The sequence below is a fragment of the Eleutherodactylus coqui genome, chromosome 5 (genome assembly GCF_035609145.1).
Source record: "Eleutherodactylus coqui strain aEleCoq1 chromosome 5, aEleCoq1.hap1, whole genome shotgun sequence".
Lineage (NCBI taxonomy): Eukaryota > Metazoa > Chordata > Amphibia > Anura > Eleutherodactylidae > Eleutherodactylus > Eleutherodactylus coqui.
The window spans coordinates 217,445,269-217,472,514 of record NC_089841.1 but is presented as its reverse complement, the minus strand read 5'-3'; the positions used below and the strand labels follow the sequence as shown (position 1 = coordinate 217,472,514).

Genomic DNA, 27,246 nt, shown 5'->3' with positions numbered 1-27,246 from the left:
CAGCCGGCGCTCCCATAGAGGAGAGTGCAGCCACAACAGGAAAAAAAAAATTGACATGCTGTGGCTGGGAAATCCGCGCCACAGCGCCAGCTTCTGCCGGCTTTGGCATCCAGTGTGGGCGAGATTTTTGACAACTCTCATCCACATGTCTGGCTAATCCCAGGATTAGCGACCACAGGCAAATTTGCCGCAGTGAAACGCCGGACGGAATTTCCGCAGCAAATCCGCCCTGTGTGAACCCAACACTCTTGCAGTGAAGCTGTACAGACGGGGAAAAAAAAACTAACAAAAACAAACAAAAAACACAAGCTTCCCATTCTTGTATTTTTTCCCCTTATTTTTACACTAGGTATAAAAACTTACTCAACACATCACAATATTTGTATTATTAGAACCTATTTACTTCACACTTAAATTTGTAAATATTTGAAAAAAAAAATTTGAATTCATTTTAAATCTGGAAACAAAATAATTTAGTCACCTGACGCTGGAAGTTTAGAAGTCTAAGAGCTTTTAACTCTACTGTAGCTTTTGTTCTCAGATCAGGTGGCAGAGAGCCAGGTAGATTTTCTAGCTCCTGGATCCGATGGGCAATACGAGCCTGAAGTCTAAACACAGAAAAAGTGAACAATTTTAATTTTATACAGGAAAATGATGCTTTCAACAGATTCGATAGTAACCAGTTGTTTTCATCTGTATTGCATAGTTAATCATGTTCGCAACAAAAACACGTTAGCAAAGGAACGAAATATGAATTATAATCCGAAGTACTCATATACACAACCGTATTTAATTGCCTAGTTTAAATACATGGGGCATACTGATGTTTTCTCCAATATCATGAAGAAAGAATCGCGGCATGTTTAATCAGACTTCATCCCCTAGAAGCATTACATCGAAGAATATATGTAAAACTGTATCAGGATTTCAAAACAGAGCTACGTCAATGTCCCATACAATATTATAAAAGCTAATTTCTAAGCATTGAGAAACTATTCTTCATACCGTATTGCAATTACAAATCAAGATATAAAAAAAATAATTAACATTTGCTTTTCTCAAAAGATCAGAGATATTGCTACAAGGAGTCAAAATGATTAAAGTTAACACGTAAAACAATACAGTAATCTACTTTCAACAATAACATTCTTTAACCCTTTCCAATCCAATTTGTATCCTGGTTTTCCTAGGGGTCTTACTCTTTTTCTGCCATTATAAAATGGCGCTTTCTGCTGGCTAAAGCCAGTACTGCATGAGGGGACACGTTGGATAGGCTCCGACATCAGAAAGGCTGGCAATATACAGTAAGAGAACCTCGACGGACGTCTTCCAACATCAGAGCTGTACAGCCTTAAATAATAATGTCTTTAGACGTCAGACAGTGGATTGGAAAGGGTTAAAAAACAAACAAACAAAACTATGAATTTGGGGGACCGGACAGTCGTTACTAGTTAGAGGAAGCAGTGGGAGAGCTGGCTTCACGCCCACTTTTCCTGCTTCTCTCATGGTCAGGACTGGATGTGACATCTTGAACAGGAGAGAAGAGAAAGAGCAGCATGGCACTTCAAACGATTTCAATGGGAGTGAAGTTGGCGTTGCCAATTCCTGTGCTGAACGATGACGATAACATCCAGCCCGCTACACTGACAGCGGACCTGACAATCAGCTGATGGACGGTGGTCCCGAGCACCGGACCCCTATCCATCAACTACTGATGGGTCATCTGCTGAAAAGGGCAGAAACCCCCTTTAAATGACTGTTCTATATTGTGCCTTAAATAGTCACTAACTTTTCAAACAACAACTTTTGCCAGTTATCACATAAGTAGTAGTGAAATTTGCTTTATCTTATATGACATTTTTGTGCTGAAAGTTTTCTCCAATGTGCTTGCAACTAGGGACAGCTTTGAAATTATGGAAATAGCGTAACTCGCTATGCTGCACCATTTCCTTTCCATAACTCCCATTGATTTCTATGGAAGTTACGGAAACAGCACAACAAAGTGGCACTCACAGAAGCAGCCAAGTACAAACACCCCCAGCCACAGTATTCAGCTGTGCCAGACCTAGAGATGGGTGCAGCTCCCAGAGGTACAAGTCACATATATAAAAGACTTTCATGGCATGAAAATCTCAGGTGGGATTACGCTTGAATGAGAGTAATTTTTTTATTTTGCTACATTCAAACAGCCATATATTTTAATTTTTTGATCAACATAAGTTATATAGGCTTGTTTTTACAGGATGAGTTTTATTTTTAATGTGCACCATTTAGAAATACATATATATGGGGCGGTTTTATAAAACCATCTAAAAGAAAAAATGTCTCAGGTGCCCCTAGTAACCAATCACAGCTGCACTGCGATTGGTTGCTAGGGACAACTAAGATAGATAGATAGATAGATAGATAGATAGATAATCTACACACACACACACACACACACACACACACACACACACACACACACACACACACAAACACAAACACACACACAAACACACACACAAACACACACACAAACACACTAGGTGGCACGATAAGCGTGATAAACTTTATTACTTGAGACAATACAATTATGGAGACACCAAAATATATATTGTTTTACTATTTTTTAACAATACTAATTTAAAAAGCCACATTTGTTTTCCAGCTGCCACATTCTAAGACCCTGTATGAAGGCTAGCTCTTGTGGGACAAGTAGTTTTCGTTTGCAGTATTTCGGCGTCATGCAACAAAAAACAGCAACTCTAGCATTCCTTTTTTCATTCCACATTGTGGTATAAATAACAAACTTATTCTTTGGATTAATATAATTAAAGAGACCCCAAGTTTAAAGACTTTTCTTTTAAGGTGTTGTGCCTTTGCACAACTAAAGCTTCTTTAAAAAGAATACATATTTGTATCAGTCACAACATCTTTCATTTCATTTTATTTATGATGCTGTATGAGGACTTTTTCTTGTTGCAGGACAAAATGTAGTTACTTACATTATGTAGTGCGGAGTATTATACCATTACTACAAGGACAGCTAACCTATTAGATGCTACATCTGGCTATGTTATATGGCAGATCTGGCTTTTATGGCGACTGTGATATAGAGATATTGATAAAGTGTCCCCCAACTATTCATAGCAACTTGCCACCCAGGATACTGGGAAATATGAATTCAATGTTCTAATCTCCCCTTCCTCCCTCACATCTGAGAGGCCTCTGATATGCATTCTTCCTTAGAAAGTCTTTTGATCATGATGGCAATAAAGTTAAAGCAGTGACAGGTAGATGTTAATTGACCCCCCTGCCAGTGAGGCTTAACACCTCGGGTAGTTCCCGCAGACTCCATGCCGCTGAATGCCAGATTAATGGAGAATCTTAATTAGGGTTATTAGTCTTGCGAAGGTCCTATCCCAATAAGAGTTACGTTTTTGGAATTGGGCGGTCCAGCTGAATGAAACGTATCTAGACACATTGAGGTCCGAAGCCCAGAACACCCAGAACAGCATACCCGCGTACCTGGTTATAATTTACGCATCATGCTTGATGTTGCTGAAAAGAAAAAAAATCATGACCAGAAATATGCTGTGCCTATATTCCCGTTCTGTGGGCCTCACGCCAAGATATGGGGAAAACAGGGAATTATAATTTTTCCAGAAGGGATGCATGGCCCCACCCCAACCCTCCTGAATGACATCAGAGGGTGCAGAGGAAGGTGTGTGTTCTGAGAGATCCTTTAGAATTCCGGGCTCCACAGACCCCTGTTGCCAGATCACGGAGGTATGCTGCAGCATATGGACTGTCCAGTTTTGTTTCTAGCAACTCCGCCTATGAGAACCTTGGGCCGGATATCCCAAATCTGGCATCTTTCTTTTACTTTTCTCCTTATGTTATTTTAAAATACTGTCTTGTGGTGTATACCTGTATACCCTTATATTCCTGTGTAACAACTTTTTTTGTATATCCTGGCAACTCCACAATCGCAATTTTGCTAGAGTGATCGATCGAATCTCTGCCGTGACAAGTGGTCATAGCGGCGACGCGTTCGGAACAGTCGATCTGTGACAAATCTGTGATCGAGGCGGGATCTGTCAGGGTTCCCCCTCTCCTATCCGTGACAGCGACCCATCTGCAATTGCATCATGAGGGGGTGCCGATTTGGATCAATGCTCATTAGAATTCCACCAGTGTAAAAGGACCTTTAGAGGTTTAGCAACTTGAATCAGATTCTTCACCAGCGGCTCCCCAACTGTTTCTCTAACCACTAAAACCAGGTGGGGAATGAATGGAGGGCTGCAAAGCTCTTTCCATTTATTTCTATGGAGGTTACAAAAACTTCCCTCTGCACAATTTTTTTCCCCAGTCTAAAACTAATTAATTTTGTTAATGAGCAAGTGAGAAAAAAAAGTAACAAATTTTATTATTTGTTCCAGTAGGCAGAAATCTTAAACCCCCAAAGTACAGTATATAGAGAGCTGCAAATACAGCAGTTTTTAGCCGGCAGTATTTACTGCTAATACGCCTTGGCAAGCCATATGAATATTTAACATATAAGTGTTTACTGATTGCATGCATCGAAATAAATGAAATTTACTATATACTATTGCATCAGCAGGGTCATAAGACCACGTATGAGATGACTCTAGTTACAATATATTCACATCTCCTGTAGGATCCATAAAACTTCTTCTCTGGACCTGAAAAACATCCCCAGTCTGTAATACAAGTCTGCTTCTTGCCGTAATAGTAACCCCTCTTGATTTACAGTTCAATCTCTATGAAAAACCTGTCTGACCTAATTCTAATTCAATTTTTTTGTACTCTGGAGGAAAGAAAATGAGTCTCATGCAGGGTTGCAGAATTACATCTTTGTGGTTTGGGGTGTTTTAAGGCCTCAAATCTCCTTAGGAGACAACCTGACCATCTTTTTTTTTTCCTGGTGTATTTATAGAGCAAAAAGGTAAAGTGGTGATGATGCAAGACAGACTGCAGAGTGACTGACCGGAGCCGGAAGACTGATCAGAACCAGCGCACTCCTTTATATTATATTCAGGGCATCTTCTATTATATTATATTCAGGGCATCTGTATTTACAGGAAAAACATGTATGATAAGGGGAGAGTATATTAATACAAAGTCACATAGAATGCCACTAATATTTGCAAAGCTCCCATAGATATGCCATAAATGTCCAAGTTGTTAATATGATGAAATAGCATATATCTAAGATGTAAGGCCACTCTCACACAAGCGTTTGTAAAAATGCTGCGTTCAACAGTGTTTTTGTGCGCGCTTGCCTGTCTTTACAGTATATTTTATGCAGTAACACCACAAGGAAGGCAAGCAGATCACATCACTTCCCCCCTCCCGATGGCATAGCAAGCAGCATTAAAAACACTGTAGAACTGCATTTTGCATTGTTTTTAAATGCACCCCATTAATTTTAATGGGCGATGCAGTGAGGTAAATGGACCTTAACACACAATCACTTATATGCCATTAAGGAAAAAATAAGAGCCAATGACGTTTGGTAAAAGTTTGAGATAGGTATTCTATGTACAAGTATCCCATTTACACGTAACAATTATCTATCAAAATTCGTTCAAACGAACGAATTGGAGCGATAATCCTTCAGTGTTAATAAGAAAAAACAAATGTAAAAATGCTCACTTGTCATTCACGGTTGTTTTAGCTGACTTTTCAGTCAGTTTAAAAAAAATCTTATTAGCTCCCTGGCTTGTTGTCCCATGTAAATGCTCCCCGCTCAGCGCTTCCCATAGGAGGTGAAGAGCTGAGCAAGAAGCGGATGAGAAGTCCGTGAACCAGCGGCAAGTCTTTCACTTTACATGCTCTGCACAAGTGCCAACGACTTTTAGACTATTGGCCCATGTCAGAGGGGCCTTAAGGTAGAATACTTGGTCTTTACCTCCTTTGCACTGTAGTAACAATTAATACATAAAAGTACAGACTAATTAACACTGCATTTGGCCCTGTATACTGCAGACACAGAAGCTGTTAATTATGGCTCCAGTTTAATAACTGTACGTATATACATTTTGTGAGCTGCAGATTTACCATCTGCTGACACAAATGCTAGCATATAAAACTTGCAATCTGTAGTTTTCACTGCATTTGAATACTGAATGCACAAGAAAACAAGAGAACTAGTAGAAAACAATACAAAACAAGAACTTTTCTGTTCACCTAGCGGCACAATAAAGTTATTGATGAAAACCTGAGTGGCAGTCATCCTTTGTGCTTCCATTCATTGTATTTCTATTTACAGTAGTTTGCATTTTTCAGGTTGTGCATATAAGCACTACAGCATCAGTGCAAACAGCCCAGCAGGAGTCCTTCATTGTAATCTTTATAGATGAGGCAAGTATCTTTTCTTCTTCCTTCTACAAGAAGAGGACGACTCCTCTCCTTTAGATTAAACGCAATAATAGTAAAAGATCGAAGGAATATTCCCTCAGGTGTCGGTATAGCACACCAAGGGATAGCTTAGTTTGTAAGAACAGGGTAAGTAAATGGATTCCTGTGTGCAGACTGTGCAGGGGAGCTGGTCAAAGCAATTACTAGCATGTTGATAAGGTGGCCTTGTGCCCCTTAAAGATCATTACATATAATTAGCCCCAGGGGGCCAGTATTATCCCTAGGCCGACTGCCAACAAGAAAGACAATGATACACGTCTTGCACCACAGGCAAGCAACTGCTGCTTATTATCTAACTTTTCTATTGCCCACTCCCACACATTCGAGATAACCTCTAATTCTCTGTTTTTAGTCAAATACTTGATGCCAGTAAAACTACTATTAAAAATGAAAAAAAGTTGTGTTTTGTTTTTAAAGTAACTAGGCAACAAAAGCTTGCTTCAACAGCAGCCATCCAAAAGTGTTAGCAAATTGCAGAGCACATTAATTATTATCTGGCTTCTCAAGTTTGCAATTTGTTCCCTTAAGCCTGGGTTCGTACCAGTGTTTAAGGGGCTCCGTTTGGAGTTAGGAGCAACACCTTTAATACTGCACATAGGGGGGGGGGACCTAACTACATAGCACTGTAACTATATAGAACCAATGGGTTAAATAGGAGCTTTCATTTACCTCTGTAAACAAAAGTGAACAAGAAATATGGGGGGTATAGAATGCACTGTGTGCTCAGAGTTTGGCTTTGTACCTGTATTCTCTTTCTTGTAGTATTTCAACAGGATCTAAGCCCTGGGGTTTCTGGATTGGACTTATTCGGTTCTGTTTTTGATGTAGCTGAACAAGTGGAGTTGGCTGTCCAGGAGCAGGCTGTGGGACTGATGGACCAGGCAAAGCGACAGATGGTGGCGCAGCAGGAGGTGCTGGGGATGGTCTGCCACTCGGCGGTGGTACAGAAAGTTTCTGTGTGGTACTTGGGACATTGAGTTCAGATGTTTGACCTGATAATAAGAACATAAATGTTTATAAGTGATAGACAAAAAAAAAATAAAAATGCTGACAACTACCACTTAGGGGTTACACTGACTTTACACTTTTAGAGAGCTGCCTTTACAATAAATTTCCAAAGACACTTTGTGTTTTGATCAGTTTGTTTTATTACTTACTCAGGGCTGCTTAATGCCAAAATTCATTGGAGCGCATGGCCTGCTGACTACATACTGCTGTACAACTGTTACTAGTCAGATCTATTTATGTTCTAACCCAAATGGCAGCAATAGCGTTTACTGGGGTCTGGGCTGGATTCGGGCCCCTACTGATTTAATAGTGATGGCCATGATGAAGTGCATTTAGCGCAAAATAAATTCTGCTTCAAGGGGGCATCCGCAACACTGTGTTTTAAGAAGTATAGAATAAACTATTGAACTGCATCCATTGGCTACACTGCAGTCTTTTCCTATGTCTAAGGATACGCCATCAACATTATTGTCCCAGAAACTCTTTTAAAGGCATTTTCGCACCACGGATTTTAGGGCATAATAGATGAGCCATAAAGGTTTGTTGTATTCTGGACCACTGGAACCACTACTGATCTTGAGAAAGTGGATGCTATTTACAAATTCTAGGAGCCAGAAATTTAATGCTCTGAGTCTTTAGGAGTGACTTTGAAAAATAAACTAGTTTAGGAGCAAAAACATAACTGTTTTGATAATAGGTTCACTCCACCTCACCTTCTCCCCAGGGTTTTAATGCCATTGTAGCAGCATGTCCAGGCATTCCAGGTGCAGGTACTGCTCCAGAGGAAGTTACACTCATCGTGTGGATTCCCAGGTCTTTCAAAGAGAAACAAAATGTAAAAATTCAAGTATAATACGGTTCTACAAATGACCAACTTAATGCCAAACCAGGACGTAATAGATATAAAATACAAAATAAAAGCTGTAAATTAAAACTTCTGTACTGAATATAGCAGCCTACAAAAACTAAGCTAAAAACTATACTTCTTTGGTAGCTGAAACTTGAGAAGGTGCAGAGTCTTCACACTGGTGGTCCGTAAGCATAGCCAGTAGAGCAGAAGAGAAGCAAGACTAAGTATGTGTGACAACCTATGGCAATTTACGGAGGGGGAACAGAAAAGCTCTTCAATAAAAGACAGCAGGTGGAATTACTTCTGGAATATCTGGGGGATATGAGCAATATTTTTGTAAAATTTTAATGCAAAAAAGGTTTTCAAATCATGGGCTGCATTTAACTACAAAATATTTTTTGTGGAAAAACCGGTTTAAGTTGCAAACAATTATAACTGACCCTTTTGCACCAAAAGATCACCTTTATCAGTTTCTTTTAATTGCCAAAACATGACTAGGCAATTTATTAATATTTGTTAAAAAATACATTACCCAAAAATGCTATTTAATTTACAAAAAAAAAAAAAAAAAAAACTATTAAGGCACAATCAAGAGTGGTTCCTAAAAGGGAGACAAAAATGATATGTAAAAAGCAGCAAAAAAAATCTGTGCTGTATAAACCTGGACTTATGGTTGCTTGTTCTACTTTTCTATAAAGACATGCAAATTCACAGGTGTGCAAAAACACATAGTATGAAAAACTAGCAGAAAAAAAAATACTGAAATTTTATAAAATATATTTTTCAGAAGCTACTGTATTACAATTAGAATGCTAAAAATGATTTATTCCATAAGGATAATCCCAGTCCATATGTCCAATAACAGGATATTAAAGGGCAGAATAGGATCCTCATCATGACTCCCATTTATGAGTGAGAAGGGAGCTCCGAATATCCACCATGAGCTTAAAGGGGTTGCCCCGCGGCAACAAGTGGGGTTCAGCACTTCTGTATGGCCATATTATTGCACTTTGTAATATACATCGTGCATTAAATATGAGCCATACAGAAGTTATACACTTACCTTCCCTGTGCTGGCGTCCTCGTCTCTATGGCGCCGACTAACGCTGTCTTCTCCTTCCATTAGACGCGCTTGCGCTGTGCGGTCTTCTGTTCTGTTGAATGGGGCCGCTCCGGCGTGCTCGCGCCGGAGAGCTGGTCTGCGCATGCACAGAAGACATGTGCGGCGCGAGCACGCCGGAGCGGCCCCATTGAACAGAACAGAAGACCGCACAGCCCAAGCGCGTCTAATGGAAGGAGAAGAGCGTTAGTCAGCGCCATGGAGACGAGGACGCCAGCACCGGAGGAGGTAAGTGAATAACTTCTGTATGGCTCATATTTAATGCACGATGTATATTACAAAGTGCAATAATATGGCCATACAGAAGTGTATAACCCCACTTGCTGCCGCGGGACAACCCCTTTAAAGGGGTTGTCCCGCGCCGAAACGGGTTTTTTTTTTTTCAACCCCCCCCCCCCCCCCCCCCCGTTCGGCGCGAGACAACCCCGATGCAGGGAAGTAAAGGAAGCTTACCGGAGCGCTTACCTTAATCCCCGCGCTCCGGTGACTTCAATACTTACCGCTGAAGATGGCCGCCGGGATCCTCTGTCTTCGTGGACCGCAGCTCTTCTGTGCGGTCCACTGCCGATTCCAGCCTCCTGATTGGCTGGAATCGGCACGTGACGGGGCAGAGCTACACGGAGCCGCTCTCTGGCACGAGCGGCTCCATAGAAGACTACAGAAGACCCGGACAGCGCAAGCGCGGCTAATTTGGCCATCGGAGGGCGAAAATTAGTCGGCACCATGGGAACGAGGACGCTAGCAACGGAGCAGGTAAGTAAAAAACTTTTTATAACTTCTGTATGGCTCATAATTAATGCACAATGTATATTACAAAGTGCATTATTATGGCCATACAGAAGTGTATAGACCCACTTGCTGCCTCGGGACAACCCCTTTAAGTTATAGCTCATCAATAACTATTATAAATTAAAAAAAAAAAAAAAAAACAGGGAAAAAAAAAAAAAAACAACAAAAACATGAGAAGTGTGGGGAAAAAAGTCACTTACTTGTTTGTCGAATGTAGTTAGAAGGAGGCTGCTGTGGTGGCTGTTGTGCTTGTGGTGGCTGCTGCGGTTGTTGCTGAATTGCAGGTAAGGTCCTCTTTCCTTGCACAGCAAGCTGCAGATTTTCTGACAACGGTTGCCCTCTTGCCAACATCTTGTATGCCAATATCTGAGCACGCAGCTGGTGTAGTTGAACCTGGCTAAATGCAGAGGGACCACGACTGGGTTGACTTATAACTTGTTGATCTCCCTGCATTAGGAGTGATGCAGGCTGTGCTGGTGGTATCTGTGGGGGTGTTGGTCCTCCCCCAGACATAGGGCTGGCTACATGTTCAGGAGCTCCCAGGGGTGACGGATGAGGAGACATGTAACCTGAAGGAAGGTACAAGGATATGCAAATAAATGTACATATACACCTTGTGACAGTAACTAAGTAGCACATTCACAATTTTACATACACAGATTAGCTACTCTTATTAACCATTTTCATGACAGGGACAAATCTCATACATCCTAGAAGGGAAGGACTTCAAATAGCAAAGAAACGTACAAGTCTTTGAAGCTCTAGCTCGGTGTAGACCAAAAAACTAGCCACAATCTAGGCCAGTGTTTCTCAAACTCTACTCCCAACAACCACCAACAGGCCATGTTTTCAGGATTTCCTCAGTATTGCACAGGTGATGTAATTATCATCGGTGCCTCAGACATTGCCACAGGTGTTCTTACTACAGGATATCCTGAAAACATGACCTGTGGGGGTCCCTGAGGACTGGAGCTTGGGAAACACTGGTCTAGGTTGTGCTAGTGCGGGCTGAACTGGGAGCTGCATACACTTGAAAATTAAAAACTTGACGTTTTTACTTGTATGAAAAAAATGCTTAGAAATTCATTACATCCCACAAAAAAACAAGCCCTCATATAGCTACGCTAAGGTAAAGATAAAGTTCTGCCTCTCAATGCCATGAAGTAAAAAATCTAAGAGAAGGGTGGAGCGAGTCTTATTAAAGATGTGACCCTGATAGATTGGGTGCTGCCAGTCCAATTACCGTCACCATAAGTAACAGGGCAATAAATGCTTAATTGTAAAAAGGAGGAAATGATGGACTGTAGGAGCAACCCTTGTAATGTAAAGCCCATAAAGGCAAAAGGGATTAACCCAATCTATTCTTAATTGATATTAGAGATGAGCGAACGTACTCGTTTCGAGTAATTACTCGATCGAGTACCGCCATTTTCGAGTACTTCAGTACTCGAGTGAAAAGTACTTGGGGTCGCCGGGGGGCGCCGTGGGTGAGTTGGGGGTAGCAGCGGGGAACAGGGGGGAACAGGGGGGAGCCCTCTCTCTGTCCCTCTCCACCCCACTCCAACCCCCCACTCACCCACGGCGCCCTCCGAATTTTTTCGCCCGAGTACGGAAGTACTCGAAAACCGCGGTATTCGGGCAAAAAAGGGGCATGGCCGAGCACGTTCTCTCATCTCTAATTGATATCCAGTACAAATTATGCTTTTCAAGGGTGCAGCCCCATCTTCAGAAACGTCCGGAAAGAATAGAGGGATGTTACTGGATATTCATGTCGGGTTTCTTCTTTCCTGGGAGTATAGGACATGAATATGCTGAAAATATGTTAAGGTTTTAAATATCCAAGTGATTCTGACATTGTTTTTCGCCGCATATTGTACTTCATTTAGGTGGTAAAAACAGTCTGATAGAATTTGTGTATATTTCTTAAAAGCACCAAAATTGGGAAACATTTTTAAAAATTTTTTATTTTTTCACATTTTCAATTGCAATATCTCAAATATTTGCAAACATCTTTTTTGATAAGATATATTTTTCCATCTGTTTACTTTACTCTGGATGCACATTTGAAAACCTTTCATTTAGTTTTTTAAACCATTCAGGAGATGTACAAATTTAACATTGATTAACATTGTGAGGAACATTTTGTTTTCCTACACCAAGCCAAGAATGATAGATACCCCCACAAATGACCCCATTTTAAAGGGGTTGTCTCGCGGCAGCAAGTGGGGTTAAGCACTTCTGTATGGCCATATTAATGCACTTTGTAATATACATCGTGCATTAAATATGAGCCATACAGAAGTTATTCACTTACCTTCCCTGCGCTGGCGTCCCCGTCTCCATGGCTCCGTCTAATTCAGCGTCTAATCACCCGATTAGACGCGCTTGCGCAGAAGGGTCTTTTGCCTTCGGGTCTGTCCGGCAGCAGCGGCGTTCTGGCTCCGCCCCTTCTATGCGTCATCACGTAGCTCCGCCCCTCGCGTGTGCCGATTCCAGCCTCCTGATTGGCTGGAATCTGCACACGTGAGGGGGCGGAGCTACGCGCGTCTAATCGGGTGATTAGACGCTGAAGTTAGACGGAGCCATGGAGACGGGGACGCCAGCGCTGGGAAGGTAAGTGAATAACTTCTGTATGGCTCATATTTAATGCACGATGTATATTACAAAGTGCATTAATATGGCCATACAGAAGTGCTTAACCCCACTTGCTGCCGCGAGACAACCCCTTTAAGAACTACACCCCTTAATGTATTTACTAAGGAAAGTCATGAGTATTTTTACCCCAGTTTTTTTTTTCAGGAGTTAATGCAATTTAGAGAAGAAAAAAAATTTCAAGCAAATATGTAATTTTAAAAGGCAGTTTTTTTTCTACATTACACATGAAAATGAGGATTTACACCCCAAAATGGATCCCCTGTTTGTCCTGTGTTCAGAAACATACCCATTGTGGCCCTAATCGTATGTCTCTATGCACAACAGGGCTCAAAATGAAAGGAGCAGCCGGTGGTTTTCAGATCAGACATTTTGCTTGGAGGTGTTTAAGGCCCCATTTCCCAATTGTAGAGCCCTTGAGCGGCCAAAACTATGGACATTCCCCACAAATAGCCCCATTTTGACCCCACAGTTTTTGAATGAAGAAAATGAAGCAGAAGGAAAAAAATTACGATTATTATTTTGGCAATTGTGTCACTTTAAAAGCTTTTTTTGTACAGCATACACACGAATGAAGACTGTGTTCAGAAACATACCCATTGTAGCCCAAATCTACTTATAGGACACATGGCTAGGCCTATAATGGAGGGAACACCCATTAAATTCCAGGCCCCTTTAATCACTTGTGCAGAAAAAAAAAATTTGACTCACTAAAAATACCCCCCCCCCCCCCCCCTCTTTGGCATTTCCTGAATCTTAGATAAAAGTAATAACGTAAACTGTGTGGTATGTCCGAAGACAGGGGTAGTCGCGGGGGCCTGGTTGAGATAGGCAAATGAGGGAATAAAACCAGGTATCCCGTGCATGGAGCCCACATACTGCACAATAAATAGGGAGGGGGGGGGGGGGGGGGAGAAAAAAGCTATGATGAAATGCAAATTATTAATTTTTTTCAGCAATGCTTCCCTAAAAAGAATTTATAATAAGCTATATGTACTCCAAAATAGCACCACTGAGAACCACATCTCATTGTGCACAAAACAAGCCCTTGTACAGGTACATGGATGGAAATATAAAGGATATGACTCTCGAAATGCGACAATGAAAAAAAAAACCGCTTGGTCCTTAAAGTCAAAATGTGCAGTCCTAGGGGCTTAAAATAAGTTGGCACTGATACATGGAATAAGAAGTGTAAACAGCATACGATTAGAGACTAGCAAGTTGTCATAAACTGGCCCCAAAATATCCACACGGTTAAAGAAAATGCTACATTTCTGTTTCCAGCCAAGCAGTCTCTAAATTTTCAAAACCCGCACAGATGCCACAGCAATAATGACAGCCACTGTGACAGGGCCGTCTGGATCAAGACAATTTAGGCTGGTTACATGAATCTTTTCGTGGTATACTAAAAACTACCCTGACGAAATAAAGCAGACTTCCTCTTGACTACATGGTAATCTTAAGAACCAAGGTCTTCTGTTTTCAGACTATTTATAAAAACATCCCATTAATTACGCCCTTAAATTTTCTTCATCTTCCATTTTATTCTAACCCATGTTCTCTCCCTCTGTCACACTTATTTTCACAAATCCATGATTTTCTGTAAGGCACCTGGATAGTGAGGCATAGCAGATATCGCTTACCGCAATATACTGGGACCAATACTGATCCTTCCGTTGCACTAATAAAAGGCAATGCCCTGGATTGCTGGGACTTTTAGTTCAAAGCTTGCAGACAGGCAGGAGGGATTGTTCATATATTGCAGTCTAGATGATATAAAGGTCATGCCTAATGATAGCGCATATATCAAACTAGTCCGACACGTCTCAAAGCTCTCTCAGCTTTTTCCTCAGTAGCCATTGAGCAATGCACAGTATTCCGCAATACACGGAATGATCAATATTGGTCCCAGTATATTGCTGTGAGCAATATCTGCTAGCCTCATTATCTCTGGAGGTGCAGACACTTAAAGGCCGGCTGCAGACGGGCGGAAATTCTGCGGCGGGATTTCCCGCAGAATTTCAGCCCCTGGAAGCTACCATAGGATTGCGTTAACAAACGCAATCCTATGCAGACGGCTGCGCGAAATCTTGCGCAGCAAACAAATCGTGGCAAGCCCTATTTCTGTGCGGGGCTCTGCGAGCCCCGCACAGAAACGTCGCTCACTGGCCCCCGTTCCGCTCTGCGCCGGCTGTCCGGCAGCCGGCACATGAAAGAGCCGGGGCTGCAGGAGCAGGCGAGTGTCACGCTGCTTTCTGCAGACGCTCGGGTCGGGTCCCGCTGCGGGAATTCTCGCAGACGGATCTGACCCGGCCGTCTGCAGGCGGCCAAAGGGAAGCGGTCACCTACTTTTAGCCTTACAAGTTAAGTTTATGGGATTGAAGTAGGTGACTCATCGAGTCCAGAGAAGTGTTATGGCCCATTTTTACAGGACGAGTGTCAGGCAAACAATGCCTGACACTCGTCCCTGTGTCTCCGCGCTACCGTACTCCTGCACGGGAGTTAGCAGAACTGGCTGGGTCCCAGATGCAGCATAAAAGATGAGTGATGAAGCGGATCGCTCATTGTGCAGTTTAAACAGTGGCCGTTCAGTAGTGAACGACCGCGGTGTTAACTCAATGGGGAGGGGCGGGGGAGCGAGGAGTGAAATGTCCTGCACTGCCCCGCCCCCCTGCTGCCCAATCCGTGTGCGAGCCAGCTGTGCTAGTTCCCGTGCACAAGCACGGGGATACAGGGAGGAGTGCCCTCCGACCTGCACCCATTATTCTGTTAGGTCTTTTGGTTAACATGAAGTCCAAAATGGCCGTCCCTCTAGTTGGGTCCTGTACAAGTTGGGTGAGGCAATTATCTCTAGTTATCGACAGAAACTGGTTATGAAATCCGCAGGTTTCAGCTTTCCACTTAATATTCGGATAGTTGAATTCCCCCATAATAATTACCTCATTGTGATTTGCCACTTTATCTACTTGCCTCAGTAATAGATTTTCAGTGACTTCTGATACATTTGGTGGCCTTTAGCAAATCCCTATGAGGATTTATTGAGCACCCCTAGTTTGATTGTTTTCAGTGAGAGAAACCAAGTAATCCTGAAGATAGGATACCTTGGAATGGCTAACAAAAATACATGAAGTTACAGCAAGCTTTCGGGTCTTCTATCGACCCTTAATCGGGCTAAACTGGAACTGAAATACAAATGTTCACACACAGAAATTTGAGACTGTTTTGCACTCAAAACTGGATACCATTAAAAGGCATCATATCTACAAGATTACTTGGTTTCTCTTACTAGGAACAATCACATTTTGTTCTACTGGCTAACACGGTACCAAACCCCCCATTTTTTTTCTTCTTTTCACCCATAGAGACTTCACATTAGTCTCGCTTACATATATCTTCCCATTATGCAGGTTTCAAACAGAATTTTACCTAAAGGCAAACCCCTCTCCCTTTACGTTTTTAAGATCAGTTCTGAACTAACTAAGTTAATCACCCAGTCACAACTTTTGTCCAACCAGGTCTCAGTTATAGTATCCCAGTTTTCCCTCAGATATTACTTCCAGTTCATCAACCTTATTGGCCAAAGGTCAAACTTCAAAGATTAGTCACCATACAGTTTAGAGCTTTTTGGTTACTTTATTTTAAAGTGTATCCCTATTAACTGTTCTGCCATTTATAACCCCTCCCATTACTCCTACCCCATTCTCATTACTTATTCCCAGGTCATGATCTATGCTATCTTGGCCCTTATCTCTCTGGTTGTCCCCCCTTAATCTCTAGTTTAACCCCTTAAGAACTAAGCACAGTAAATATACGGGCACTTGGTCCTGGCCTTTAATCCCAGCCGATAGTAAAATAACGGTGCAGCATTAAAGCTTCTGCAATCAAGCAGGAGCAGGTAGGGTTGTCAGCTGTTACTCACAGCTGAGAACCCGAAGGGGGAGGGAGAAGCGGTTTTTAAACCACTTTTGCCTTCCCCTATCCCGGGTACATAGTGCTCAATAAGCGCTGTGTACTAAGAAGTGAAACTAGAAGTGTTTCTTCTACTACGCGAGCCGGCGGTCACATGACGCCGGGATCCCCTGGCACAGCAGAGCTACAGGGTCCTAGCAGACCCCGATAAGCTCAGTTAATGATTACTGTCACTACAGGGGGATGTTTTCCCCTATAACTGGGGCTCCTATGGATGCCTCAGCTACAGTGTAAAAGTGTCAAGTAAGAGAGAAAAAAAAAAAAAAGACAAAAACATGTGAATGTCCCCCAGAAGTCCTATATGATGTCATGGGGGACATAGTTAAACACAGAATAAAATAAAAATACATACATAAAAAAGAAAATAACCCAAAGCTGACGCCAACCAAAGCAGTCGCCGTATGCGCCCTGTAATCCCAAACCATACAAATTATATATCAAAACGTCCGAAACTAAATGAGGAACCCGTTCCCATACTTTATTTTAGCATAAATATACTAATTTAAAATTTTTATTTTTTTTAAAAAACTATAAATTTTTATTTTTTAAATACATAGCAATTATAATTTTAGTAGCTGAAGGACAAAAAAAAAAATAGGGCAGTAAAAGCACCAAATGGCTAAAATCCCTTTTTAAAAAAGTGTCTTGTCCTTGAGGTACAAAACAGCCTGGTCCTTAAGGAGTTAAACCCTCCTCCACCAGCCATTTCTTTCCCTAGCACAGCTGCACCCTCTCCATTGAGCTGCATCCCATCCCTACAGTACAACCTGTAGACAACAGCAAAGTTGGCCCAGTTTTATAGGAACCCAAACCCCTCTTTCCTACACCCACTCTGGAGCCACTTGCGTACCCAAATCTCCTGCTGCCTTTCTGGTGTGGTTCAGAAAATAATACTCTGAAGGTCTTTACCCTAAGCTTACAGCCCAGTTCCCTGAAATACCTTTTAACGAACTTCCACCTACCTCTAATAGATGTAGAGCACGCCTCAATATTAGACGTACTAAAACATTTTGTAGTCAGACTACAGAAGCTTAGTTTACCAGATGAGACTTGGCAAATTGTGCATTTATATTGGAAAGACCATATGACAATTTAGGAGGAGGACTGAAGACCATCTCAGTGAAATAAGACTTTAGAAAACCTAGTTAGCACGACACTTGAGGATGAAGCATGGAGAGGATGCCAGAGTGTTTTAGGGTTTTTTGTTCACCTCATGGAGGGAACTGGGATAAAAAGATTTTACAAAAAGAAAACAGAATCGATCTACATCTTAAAGAGAATGCACCCCAATACTCTTCAAAGCCCATCTGCCAGTAGAGTCAGTTATCGGAGGATGGCGGCGCTCCACACCAGGCTGCAGCCAGGGACAGAGCGGTGTCAAAGCATACGGCATCACCTCTGAAACACTCTTCAGCGTGTCAATCCTTCTGAACTCTGCAGCTCCCCACTCCTGCCTGCAGTGTCTGCCTTCTGTCAGCGGTGCGGTGAAAACAGATTTTACAATGCTGACAAAAGTCAGAATCGGGGCAAAATGAAACGTCAAGTAATTGTCCAGTCCCATTTTAAAAAGTGTACCTTCCTTTTTGAATTAAAACATAAAAGTCCATAAAGAGGTTAGCAACAGTTTTCTCAAATTTCCAAAAGAACCCAGTAATCAACATAAGTAGACCTAAGACAGATACACTTGAGGCGGAAGGGTTGCTGTGGCAACTGTACTGCCCAAAGTATTGGAGGGTCACACCATGCCAGATTGCATGGGAAAACAGAAGTGTAGGCACTAGAGATGAGCGAGCCTACTCGGCCACGCCCCTTTTTCGCCCGAGCACCTTGATTTTTAAGTACTTCCGTACTCGGGCGAAAAGATTCGGGGGGGGCGCCGTGGGTGAGTGGGGGGTTGTAGCGGGGAGTGGGGGGGGGGGAAGAGAGAGGGCTCCCCCCTGTTCCCCGCTGCTACCCCCCACTCCGCCACACCTCCCCCCGGCGCCTCCCAAATCTTTTCACCCGAGTACGGAAGTACTCGAAAATCGCGGTGCTTGATCGAGTAATTACTCGAAACGAGTACGTTCGCTCATCTCTAGTAGGCACACTTTAATGGAGTCCATCAGCAGCCCATAGCATTATGTCGGAACCGTGGCGCGGGATTTAATCATACCTGCAGTTTTTATTATCAGCAGCGGACACCACTCTGGCAAGTGCCCTAAAGACTTTCCTTTTGATGAAATGCACTAAGCTCTCTGCATTGAGCTGCCAAACAGCTCTACTTGACAACTGTAGTGTCCAACCAAGAGACCACCAAGACTGTCAATCAAAACAGAGTGGAGGGACTATGGAACTACTTTACGGTTTGGATTACCAATTTAGACAATTTTTTGCCAACCATACGCTATAACCAGTCAAAGAGTTTGTTTGCTCAATTGGAGTTTGCTATACTCCTATAAAAAAATAAAAAATTTCTTTGGAGAAAAAAAAAATGTAATTATTTTCTGCTGCCATCTTCTGGCAGCCAAAAGTTTTTTATTTTTCTATCAATCTAGTTGTGGGAGGGCATATATTTTTTTTGTGGGATATCCTGGAGGTTGTATCATTTTTTGATAGCTTTTTATTACATTTTTGGGGGGGGGGGAGACTGAATGAACAAAAATAAGCAACTCTGGCATTGTATTTTTTTCTGATGATGTTCACTGTGAGAGATAAACAACATGATCCTTTGATAGATCGTACTTTTACGTACGCAGCATGCTTTTTTTATTAATACAGGAAAAGGGATTGGGGGGGGGGGGGTTTACTTAAACCTCTTATTTTTTTTCCCAATGATTTAAAAAACTTTTTATACTTTTTTTTAAACTTTTTTAGTCCCATAAAGGACTTGAACTTGCAAACGTTTGATCGCTCTTACAGTATAATGTAATACCACAGTAATACATTATACTGCATTTTGGCAGGCAGTCGATGAAGGTGAGCCACAAATACGCCTTTATAAGCATTTATTCAGAAGGCCCTTAGCTGCCATGGCGACTGGATAGCAGCATTTAGTGGGTTAATAGCCGCAATCAGCATGAGATAATTATTGGTAGAAGAATATATGCTACAATATACTCCTCTTTGAGTTTCTTCAAGAAGGCTATTAAGTAAAGCCATAACATAAAAGGCAAAGCCATAAGGCCACAAGCCAAGAAAGCTACAGGGTCATAAGGCCATAAACCATAAAGGCTACTAGGCTGTGAGTTCAAGCCATAAGGGCCAGGAGAGACTTAGACTCGATCAAGCCCGGTCCACTTTACCCACACAAAAGAAATTGTATGTGTCCTCTGTAGGGACAGTTAAAACACTGGAGTGGGTGGGAGGAAGAGGCCCTTTAAACTCTGTCTTCCTGTCCCTGCACAGATCAAAAAGCATCCTTTAGTACAGCTGTCATGATTGGTTGAAGTTTAAAAGAGGTTTAACCAATATGTCAGAGTTATGCCCCTTCTACACGGGCCAAGAATCTCGCTTGCCTGATGGAACAAGCTGGTGAGGTTATCTGGCGCTGGATTTTATGCCAGCTGAAACTGGACAAGCAAGATCCCTACGATTCTCACTCATCACAGTCATACGCCCATTTTTAAACTGAGCGATTATCGTTCAGTTTTGTTAATTTGAACGATTTTCTGAATGATAACAGTTCTGTCTAAATGGGGCATTAGGCGAAATTATACTGATTTTAGCCAATTTTAGGAAGAAAATCAGAAAGATCTTACAGTTTCACGAGCTGTGGATATCTGCACAAATTAGTATCTATTGCCTATCGGAAGGCTTGTATTAGTGATGAACATGAACTGATACAACCTCGGGAGAAGGAGATTCATTACGATCTACAACCACCAATGGAAAGATGCGAGTAAACCTTTGTGCTCTCATCGGAATATCCTAAGCTCAGATTCTCGTATCAAATCATTAATTCCAGCTACACCTAAATTCACAGCCAGCTGTGCCCCAAACTTAAGTGATAAATAGGCAGACATTTTGTAAGGCCTCTTGTCTCTCTTGGAAGAGGCATTAGAGTTCATGGCCCCTTTCCAAGTGGAGACAACATTTGCTAATTTATGCCTACGACAAGATGCTTAGTTTAGACAAACCAGAACACCGGGGTTCTACTACTGGAGAAGACAACCACTTCTATACCAAATCATGTAGAAAGGGATACATGACATCCAAACGCTTCAACTTGGTAAAGTGTTCGTCGGGAAGATTCTATTCCATGGCTAAACAGTCTTCAAACTCCCTATGGGAAGGGAAGACTTTTAGGTAACATTTTAGACGTCTAAGCGAAATGGTTTCCACAGAAGCAGTCAGCAGATGATCTTTCACTTGAAGAGTCTCCTTCATCAGTTGGGGCGTAATGGTTCAGACTCTCGGCATGGGAATTTGGTATTCCAGCACACACAGGATGCGTGGCTCTTGCTGGGCCCTGTCTGGAGCCTTCAGCCCTGGAGTTGGACATTGCGCCAAATAGTGCGTACCAGTCACTAGAGAGCTCTTAAAATAGGCCCTAGTGCTATTGGCACTGCAGGTGGAGCAATAAAGGGGGGACCTAGCTGCCGTGGAAGCAGAGCTGGAATGCTGAAGAGTCACTAGCAGATGAGCAATCAGCTTGTTAGATGTACTACTGGTCCTAGCAAGAATGTGATGAGGAGAGCAAGAAAACAACAGGGCAGGTTCTGTTGAGAGAGGAGGTCGGCAGTTAATTGGAGTAGCGAGCTCTAGTGCCAAAAAGCGGATTTGGAAAGGATGCACAGAGAACAAGAAGCCCACCCTGTCCAGAGTAAACTCCAATTTATGGACATGACAGGTAGCCCTTACCTACCCAAGGCCACCCACCAGAAGTGTCGGATGCTAGGCCGAAGCGAATGCCTAATGTAGGGCTTGAGGCCCAGAAAGTATCACAGACATCCGCGGCCTTCCCCAACGATACCCGTGGACGTTCTGCATCGCCGGATTCGTGTCAAGTGCCACAGCTGTGGGATGCCCAGTACACATGCCTGCAACGAGTAGGTGGCACCTGCCCAAGGCGCCAGAGGCTAGCAGTCTGGGGATGCCCAGGAGGGTTGCCACAGGCTGCAAACGCCCTCAGCAGCCACCATTACCGTTTTCAAGGCACGCAAACACCGTAAGGTCCCAGCTCCAGAACTTCCTTCCAGAGCGGGAACATTAGTGGTCCTGATGAGCAGAAAGGCCAGGAAAAGGGAAGGGGGTGACACAGACCAGCTGCACACCAAGGGGTATGCTGAGCTAGGATGGGGGGTTGCAGGCCAAACTGTGTTGGTTGTGGCGGAGAAAGGAGAGAGGAAAATAAGGAGGCATGAAGTAGGGATACATACCTCAGAGGAGAAATACTTATCCTGCCCAAAGAGTTAAAGCTCCAGAAGGCCAGCAGTCTGTACCCCAGTGCTTGCCTTTGGAAAGGAAGGGAATGTTCCAAACTGGGGGGCACTATGGCTGGTGTGTCAGGGCCAAACTAACGTTGACCATACCTTCTTCTCTTCTGAGGTCAAGATCGGCATCAGAGTTGTTAACGCCAGTCTGTTTGCCCTCCTCAGTGGGGTAACAGGGAGAGTCTAATGCCAGCCCTTTATTCCCAGTCAGGAAGAAATCACTGAAAATTAATGGAAGGAAAGGTCTGTCTCCTATGGACACTACGCTAAAACTGTCTAGCTTGGTGCCTGCAGGAATAGCAGCTTGTTAGGAGAAGCTAACACTTTTTTGCTGAAGATCCGCCTCCTAGTGGCAGTTGCTATACCCATGGTCCTTGAGCTGTATCCCCGAAGTGACGGTCGAGAAATTCATTTCTTTACAGACTTTTAGCTTGCCAGCATTAGTGCATTTAGGAAATGCTATCACATCACTGCATGTACATCTTGTTACTCCGGATAGCATATCTTTATGGCCATATTATTTGCCCTTTTCCAATTTCAATGAACAGGGCAAATGTTGTCAAGATTCCTTTGCCACTTTGAGACACTTGTGCGCATGTTTTTAGAAGAAAAAAAGATAATAAAGCAATTGGAAAAAAAAAAATTAAACACATTTTCCAGAAAATCCTATAAGAACACTGGGCTGTTGTATGTAAGAGTATTAACATATAATTTTCAGAATACTCCTTAAATACATTCCATGACAATCGAAAAAGAGGTGTGAATATTTTAAAGGGCTTAAAATTGAGTAGTAAAGACAGTGATTGCTTCATCCAAGCACAAATTACATTGTGATGTGACTGGCATTAAGTGTAAATCTATATTTTCCAATTCTGTCAGGACATCTTTGATTTATAATGCAAGTGATCTTAACAAGAAAAGTATTCAAGTTACATTAAAAATAATGCTACAACTCCCTATAAACAAGTTAATAATTTAGCATGATTTACTTGGTCATGGAAACACAAACAGCAAGTACCTTGACTGTGTTGATCCATGGGACTCTGTGGAGGGCCCATACCAGCATGAGGTGGCCTCATATTTGAGTTCTTCATTGTAGGACAGTGCATTTCTTCAGACATTGCTTTATCATGCATACTCTCCATAGGCTGCTGTAAGGAAGAGTTTATTAATTTTCACTCAAGAAATCCTATTAAAATAGCTAATCTAAAGTGCAAATAATGTATTAAGTTACAAATAGAGATGAGTTGTTAGCAGATTCGCCATTCACCTATTGGCATATTTCACGTAAATCCAATCAAGGAAAAATAATGTCGCTTATAAAATGGGAACACCCTTTTAATGGGAAAAAAGTTCATTAGGATATGGCATCACTTGATCATCCTTTAGGGTCTAACATCTAGGACCCCCATCAATCCTGAGACTTAAAAGGACAAAGCACTGGTTAAGTGCTGCAGCCCTTTCCCTGTTTTAACCCTGCACAATAGTGGAGGCCATCAGTGCTACACTTCTCAGGATTGGTGGGGTCCCAGAGATTGTACCCCACAGATTATAAATGGAGAGTACATCCCACTTACATAACTTTATAAGATAGGAAAACAAAAAAACTAACTTTTTCACGACTATTTGGAGGAAAAAAAGATTTGAAAATATGTTTAACAAAAAAACTTTAAAGTAATAAGTCACTTTCTGAAAACAAAAACAAACATTCCCTTTAAGAGCGAAGAAATTTCAAAGTACACTGGCTACCTGAATCCTGGTACATGTTCAGTTTTGCTTTAAAAAGTCTATGGACACTTTTGGGGGCATTTTTTACACTTAAATGCATGGATTCTGGGTTGACAACCATTTTTGCAATCTAGGTTGATTATACATTTTGCACGTCTGCAGCTTCTACATATCACTGAATATAGAAACTGCAGACAGAATCTCAATAGGAGATTCATCAGTGAAGCTGGACTGACAACTTATCTCTGTCTTGTTCTTATCAGCTAATTTATGAGCAAAACAAAAACGCTATGGAAACTTTTAGTAGAGGAGAAGCAGCAAAGGCAAACTAAGGGCTCCTATCCTAGGGCGTAGCGAGATCCGCCGAGGGAGCCGCCGCGGGGGAGAGATGACGGTTGTCCACGCTGAGCCTGTCCGTCAGAGGCTCACCGTGGCTAATCGCAGCATGCTGCGATTTAAAACCCATGAGCGGAGAATCGCTATGATTCTCCGCTCGTGGACAGCAGGGCTGCGCTTTCCATAGTAGTCTATGGAAAGCGGTCAGTGCGTTTCCCGCGGCTGGATTATCACTGTGGAAAACGCAGTGAAGAATCGCCGGTGGACAGGCAGCCTAAGCAGTCAGCGGGTCTCTTATGGAGGTTCAGTCTGCAGTTTCTATATACACTGATGTGTAGAAGACAAACAGTGCAAAAATTGTAAGTTTATTTTTACCATTATTTTGCAATAAATATAATATACAGTAATATGCTACAAAACTTTTTGCTTATACAGACACAATGTTTGTCTGCATAAATCAAATAGACAAAGAGCAAATATTGGATTTCACCCAGCATTAATCGTATGTATGTAGACAAAGTATCAGGTAAACTGGATTATGAAAATTGTATTACTGATCAATATGGTAACAAAATACATTAAACAAAATAAAAAATCCTATTTAAAATAGGATTACCAAAATACATGCAAAACAATGCCTCGCGTAGGTGACCACAGCATGCAGTATGTACTTGGGGGAATACAAGCTTTTAGTATATATACTGAGCTGTAAATGTTGTGAACTTCTCTACAACATATGAACGTTTTACCTTATGCACCGGGTGCATGTTGTCCGGTGGATAATCTGAAGGACCCATGTTAGAAAGCGAATGTGAGACACTAGGTGGTCCTGGACTTGGGCCCATCATGCTGTGTACCGATCCTGGAGAAGGTCCTGGTCCCGGACTAGGTCCTAAAATAGGTCCTGGGGAAGGACCAGGACCTGGAGAAGGCCCCGGGTGAGGCATTGCGCCCGGATCTGTTGGAGTAGACATCGGATGTTCCGTGCCTAAAACAAAGCAAAATAAAAGATATAAGATGTAGAAAGAATTTTTTTTAAATGCTCATTTATGTGTCACTTGAGAATAGATTGACAAACAAGTTTACGTATAATTTCTGTGCAATTTTTTTTTTTTTTTTTAAAGTCAAGCACAATGCAGAACAGTGCACCGAGTCCCCCCAGTCACTCACTTCCCTGCACCAGTGAATGGGAATAACTGAATGATCAGTGTTTAAACCGATTACCGAAAAAGCTAACGACAATTTTCATGCTTGCGTGAAATTAACAAATTATGATTCAATGATTACTCAGTGTAAACACAGCCAATCATCATTCAAATTTGAACAACCCAGCAATTTTTTTTAACGGAAATAGATTGTGATTTTCCGCTCGCGGAGGAGAAATTGCAGCATGCTTCATTTCTGTGCGGATTTCGCACAGACGGCTTCCATTGAAGTGTGCAGCTGGCCTTAGGTTACTGGTGAACATATTCATCTAGGAATACAGGCGGTGCAGACACTGCGGGTTACGTTATACACATGGCCACTGAATAACCAGCAAAATGCACTATTTAGTATCTAGACCAACATGGAGACTTTCTTAACATGCAGCGCTCAATCTGAGAGAAGTTTCCAAGTGTGGATTGTGCTTTCTTTTTTATTGAAGCATCACTAATTGTTAAACCCAGAACGTCCCTTTTTACATTGTTTAGTTAACAAGAGATGAAAAGGAAAGAGAAAAACAACCCTCTACACAAGCTAAAGCCTAGGTAATTGGCCTGTACACAAAAGTTTGGTTGTATGCCTCCACTGTATCGCATTTGGATAGTATTTGTATATTTCAAAATATGCTCTTCAACGTGGAAATTGCAACTCCAAGAAGGACAAAACGTAAGTAGAAGTCGTCACTAAGATATGCAAATAATGAAATTGTCAAGCACCTAGCTCCAATCTGTGGCATGTGGGAGGGGCTTCAGTTGTATCAAAGCCAGATCGAAAGCAAATTTTCAGCCACATAAAGCCTCAAAGACTGGATAATGTCTTGTGGTGCGATTATGTGATGCCTCATGCCCGTCAATGTGCCAGTTGACGCCACTTGTTGCAAACAGAGGGACAGAACCCTTGAACTGAAAGACCTTGGTTTATCACTCCAGCAGATCGCTACGTGGGTAGGCCGAGAAGTCAGCACTGTTTAATGACCTCTGGGGGTCACTCACATTGTTTTGTTTTTTTTAGCTCACACTTTTCCACTGCAGCTGGGGCATCCATAGGAGGCCCAGTTACACGGAAAAACAACCCCCCCTATAGTCACTAACAGAGCTGATCAGGGTCTGCTAGGACCCTGCATCTCTGCTATGCCAAAAAGCACCCGACGGTCACATGATCACCAGGTCACATAGTGGAAGTAATACTTCTATTTTCACCTTTTAGTACATAGCACTCATTGAGCACTATGTAGCCTGGGAAGGAGAAGGCAGAAGCAGTTTCAAAAATGCTTATTTCTCCTCCTCCGAGTCTTCAACTGTGTCCGATAGCCGAAGACCCGACCTGCTTGATTGCAGGAGCTTTGGTCCAATGCCGTACTTTTGCCATCGGCCAAGAATAAAACCCAGGACCAAGCACTGTAAATTAACAGAGCTTGGTCCTTAAGGTGTTAAAATTCACAGCGCATGTTAATTCTACTGTGCATTTTCCACAGTATGTGGTATGATATATGTTAGGGTATGTTCACATGATGAAATCCACATTGCAAAAAATACCACAAGGATTTTAATGGAAAACCATGGCAGAAATCTGTTTAAGCAGTGATTTCTGCTATGAATCCGCACATGAATGGGTCGCATGGTGGAGCACGCGCCGGACCGCCAGCACATAAATTTAGTGAATGACCGGAAGTTTATGTCCACTGGTAACATATTTTCACTCAATGATGCTTTGTGCTTGAAAAAGGAAACTAGTCTATCCATATGTCCTGCGAA

At 42.3% G+C, this 27,246-nt stretch overlaps 1 protein-coding gene across 12 annotated transcripts in view; it reads right to left on the bottom strand.

Moving 5' to 3' along the window:
• SMARCA2 (SWI/SNF related, matrix associated, actin dependent regulator of chromatin, subfamily a, member 2) overlaps window positions 1-27,246 on the bottom strand; it is a 177,887-nt gene that overhangs the window by 102,824 nt on the left and 47,817 nt on the right. For 10 of the 12 annotated variants that reach the window (XM_066604217.1, XM_066604218.1, XM_066604216.1 and 7 more), the window contains exons 2-7: window positions 25,039-25,277; window positions 23,244-23,376; window positions 10,394-10,762; window positions 8,148-8,249; window positions 7,169-7,418; window positions 482-608 (exon numbers count right to left, since the gene is read on the bottom strand). In XM_066604217.1, coding sequence (XP_066460314.1) covers window positions 482-608; window positions 7,169-7,418; window positions 8,148-8,249; window positions 10,394-10,762; window positions 23,244-23,376; window positions 25,039-25,263 — 1,206 coding nt within the window. In that variant the 5' untranslated portion in view covers window positions 25,264-25,277. The remainder of the gene's footprint in view (window positions 1-481; window positions 609-7,168; window positions 7,419-8,147; window positions 8,250-10,393; window positions 10,763-23,243; window positions 23,377-25,038; window positions 25,278-27,246) is intronic. The other 2 variants (XM_066604220.1, XM_066604227.1) reach the window with 1 other exon arrangement.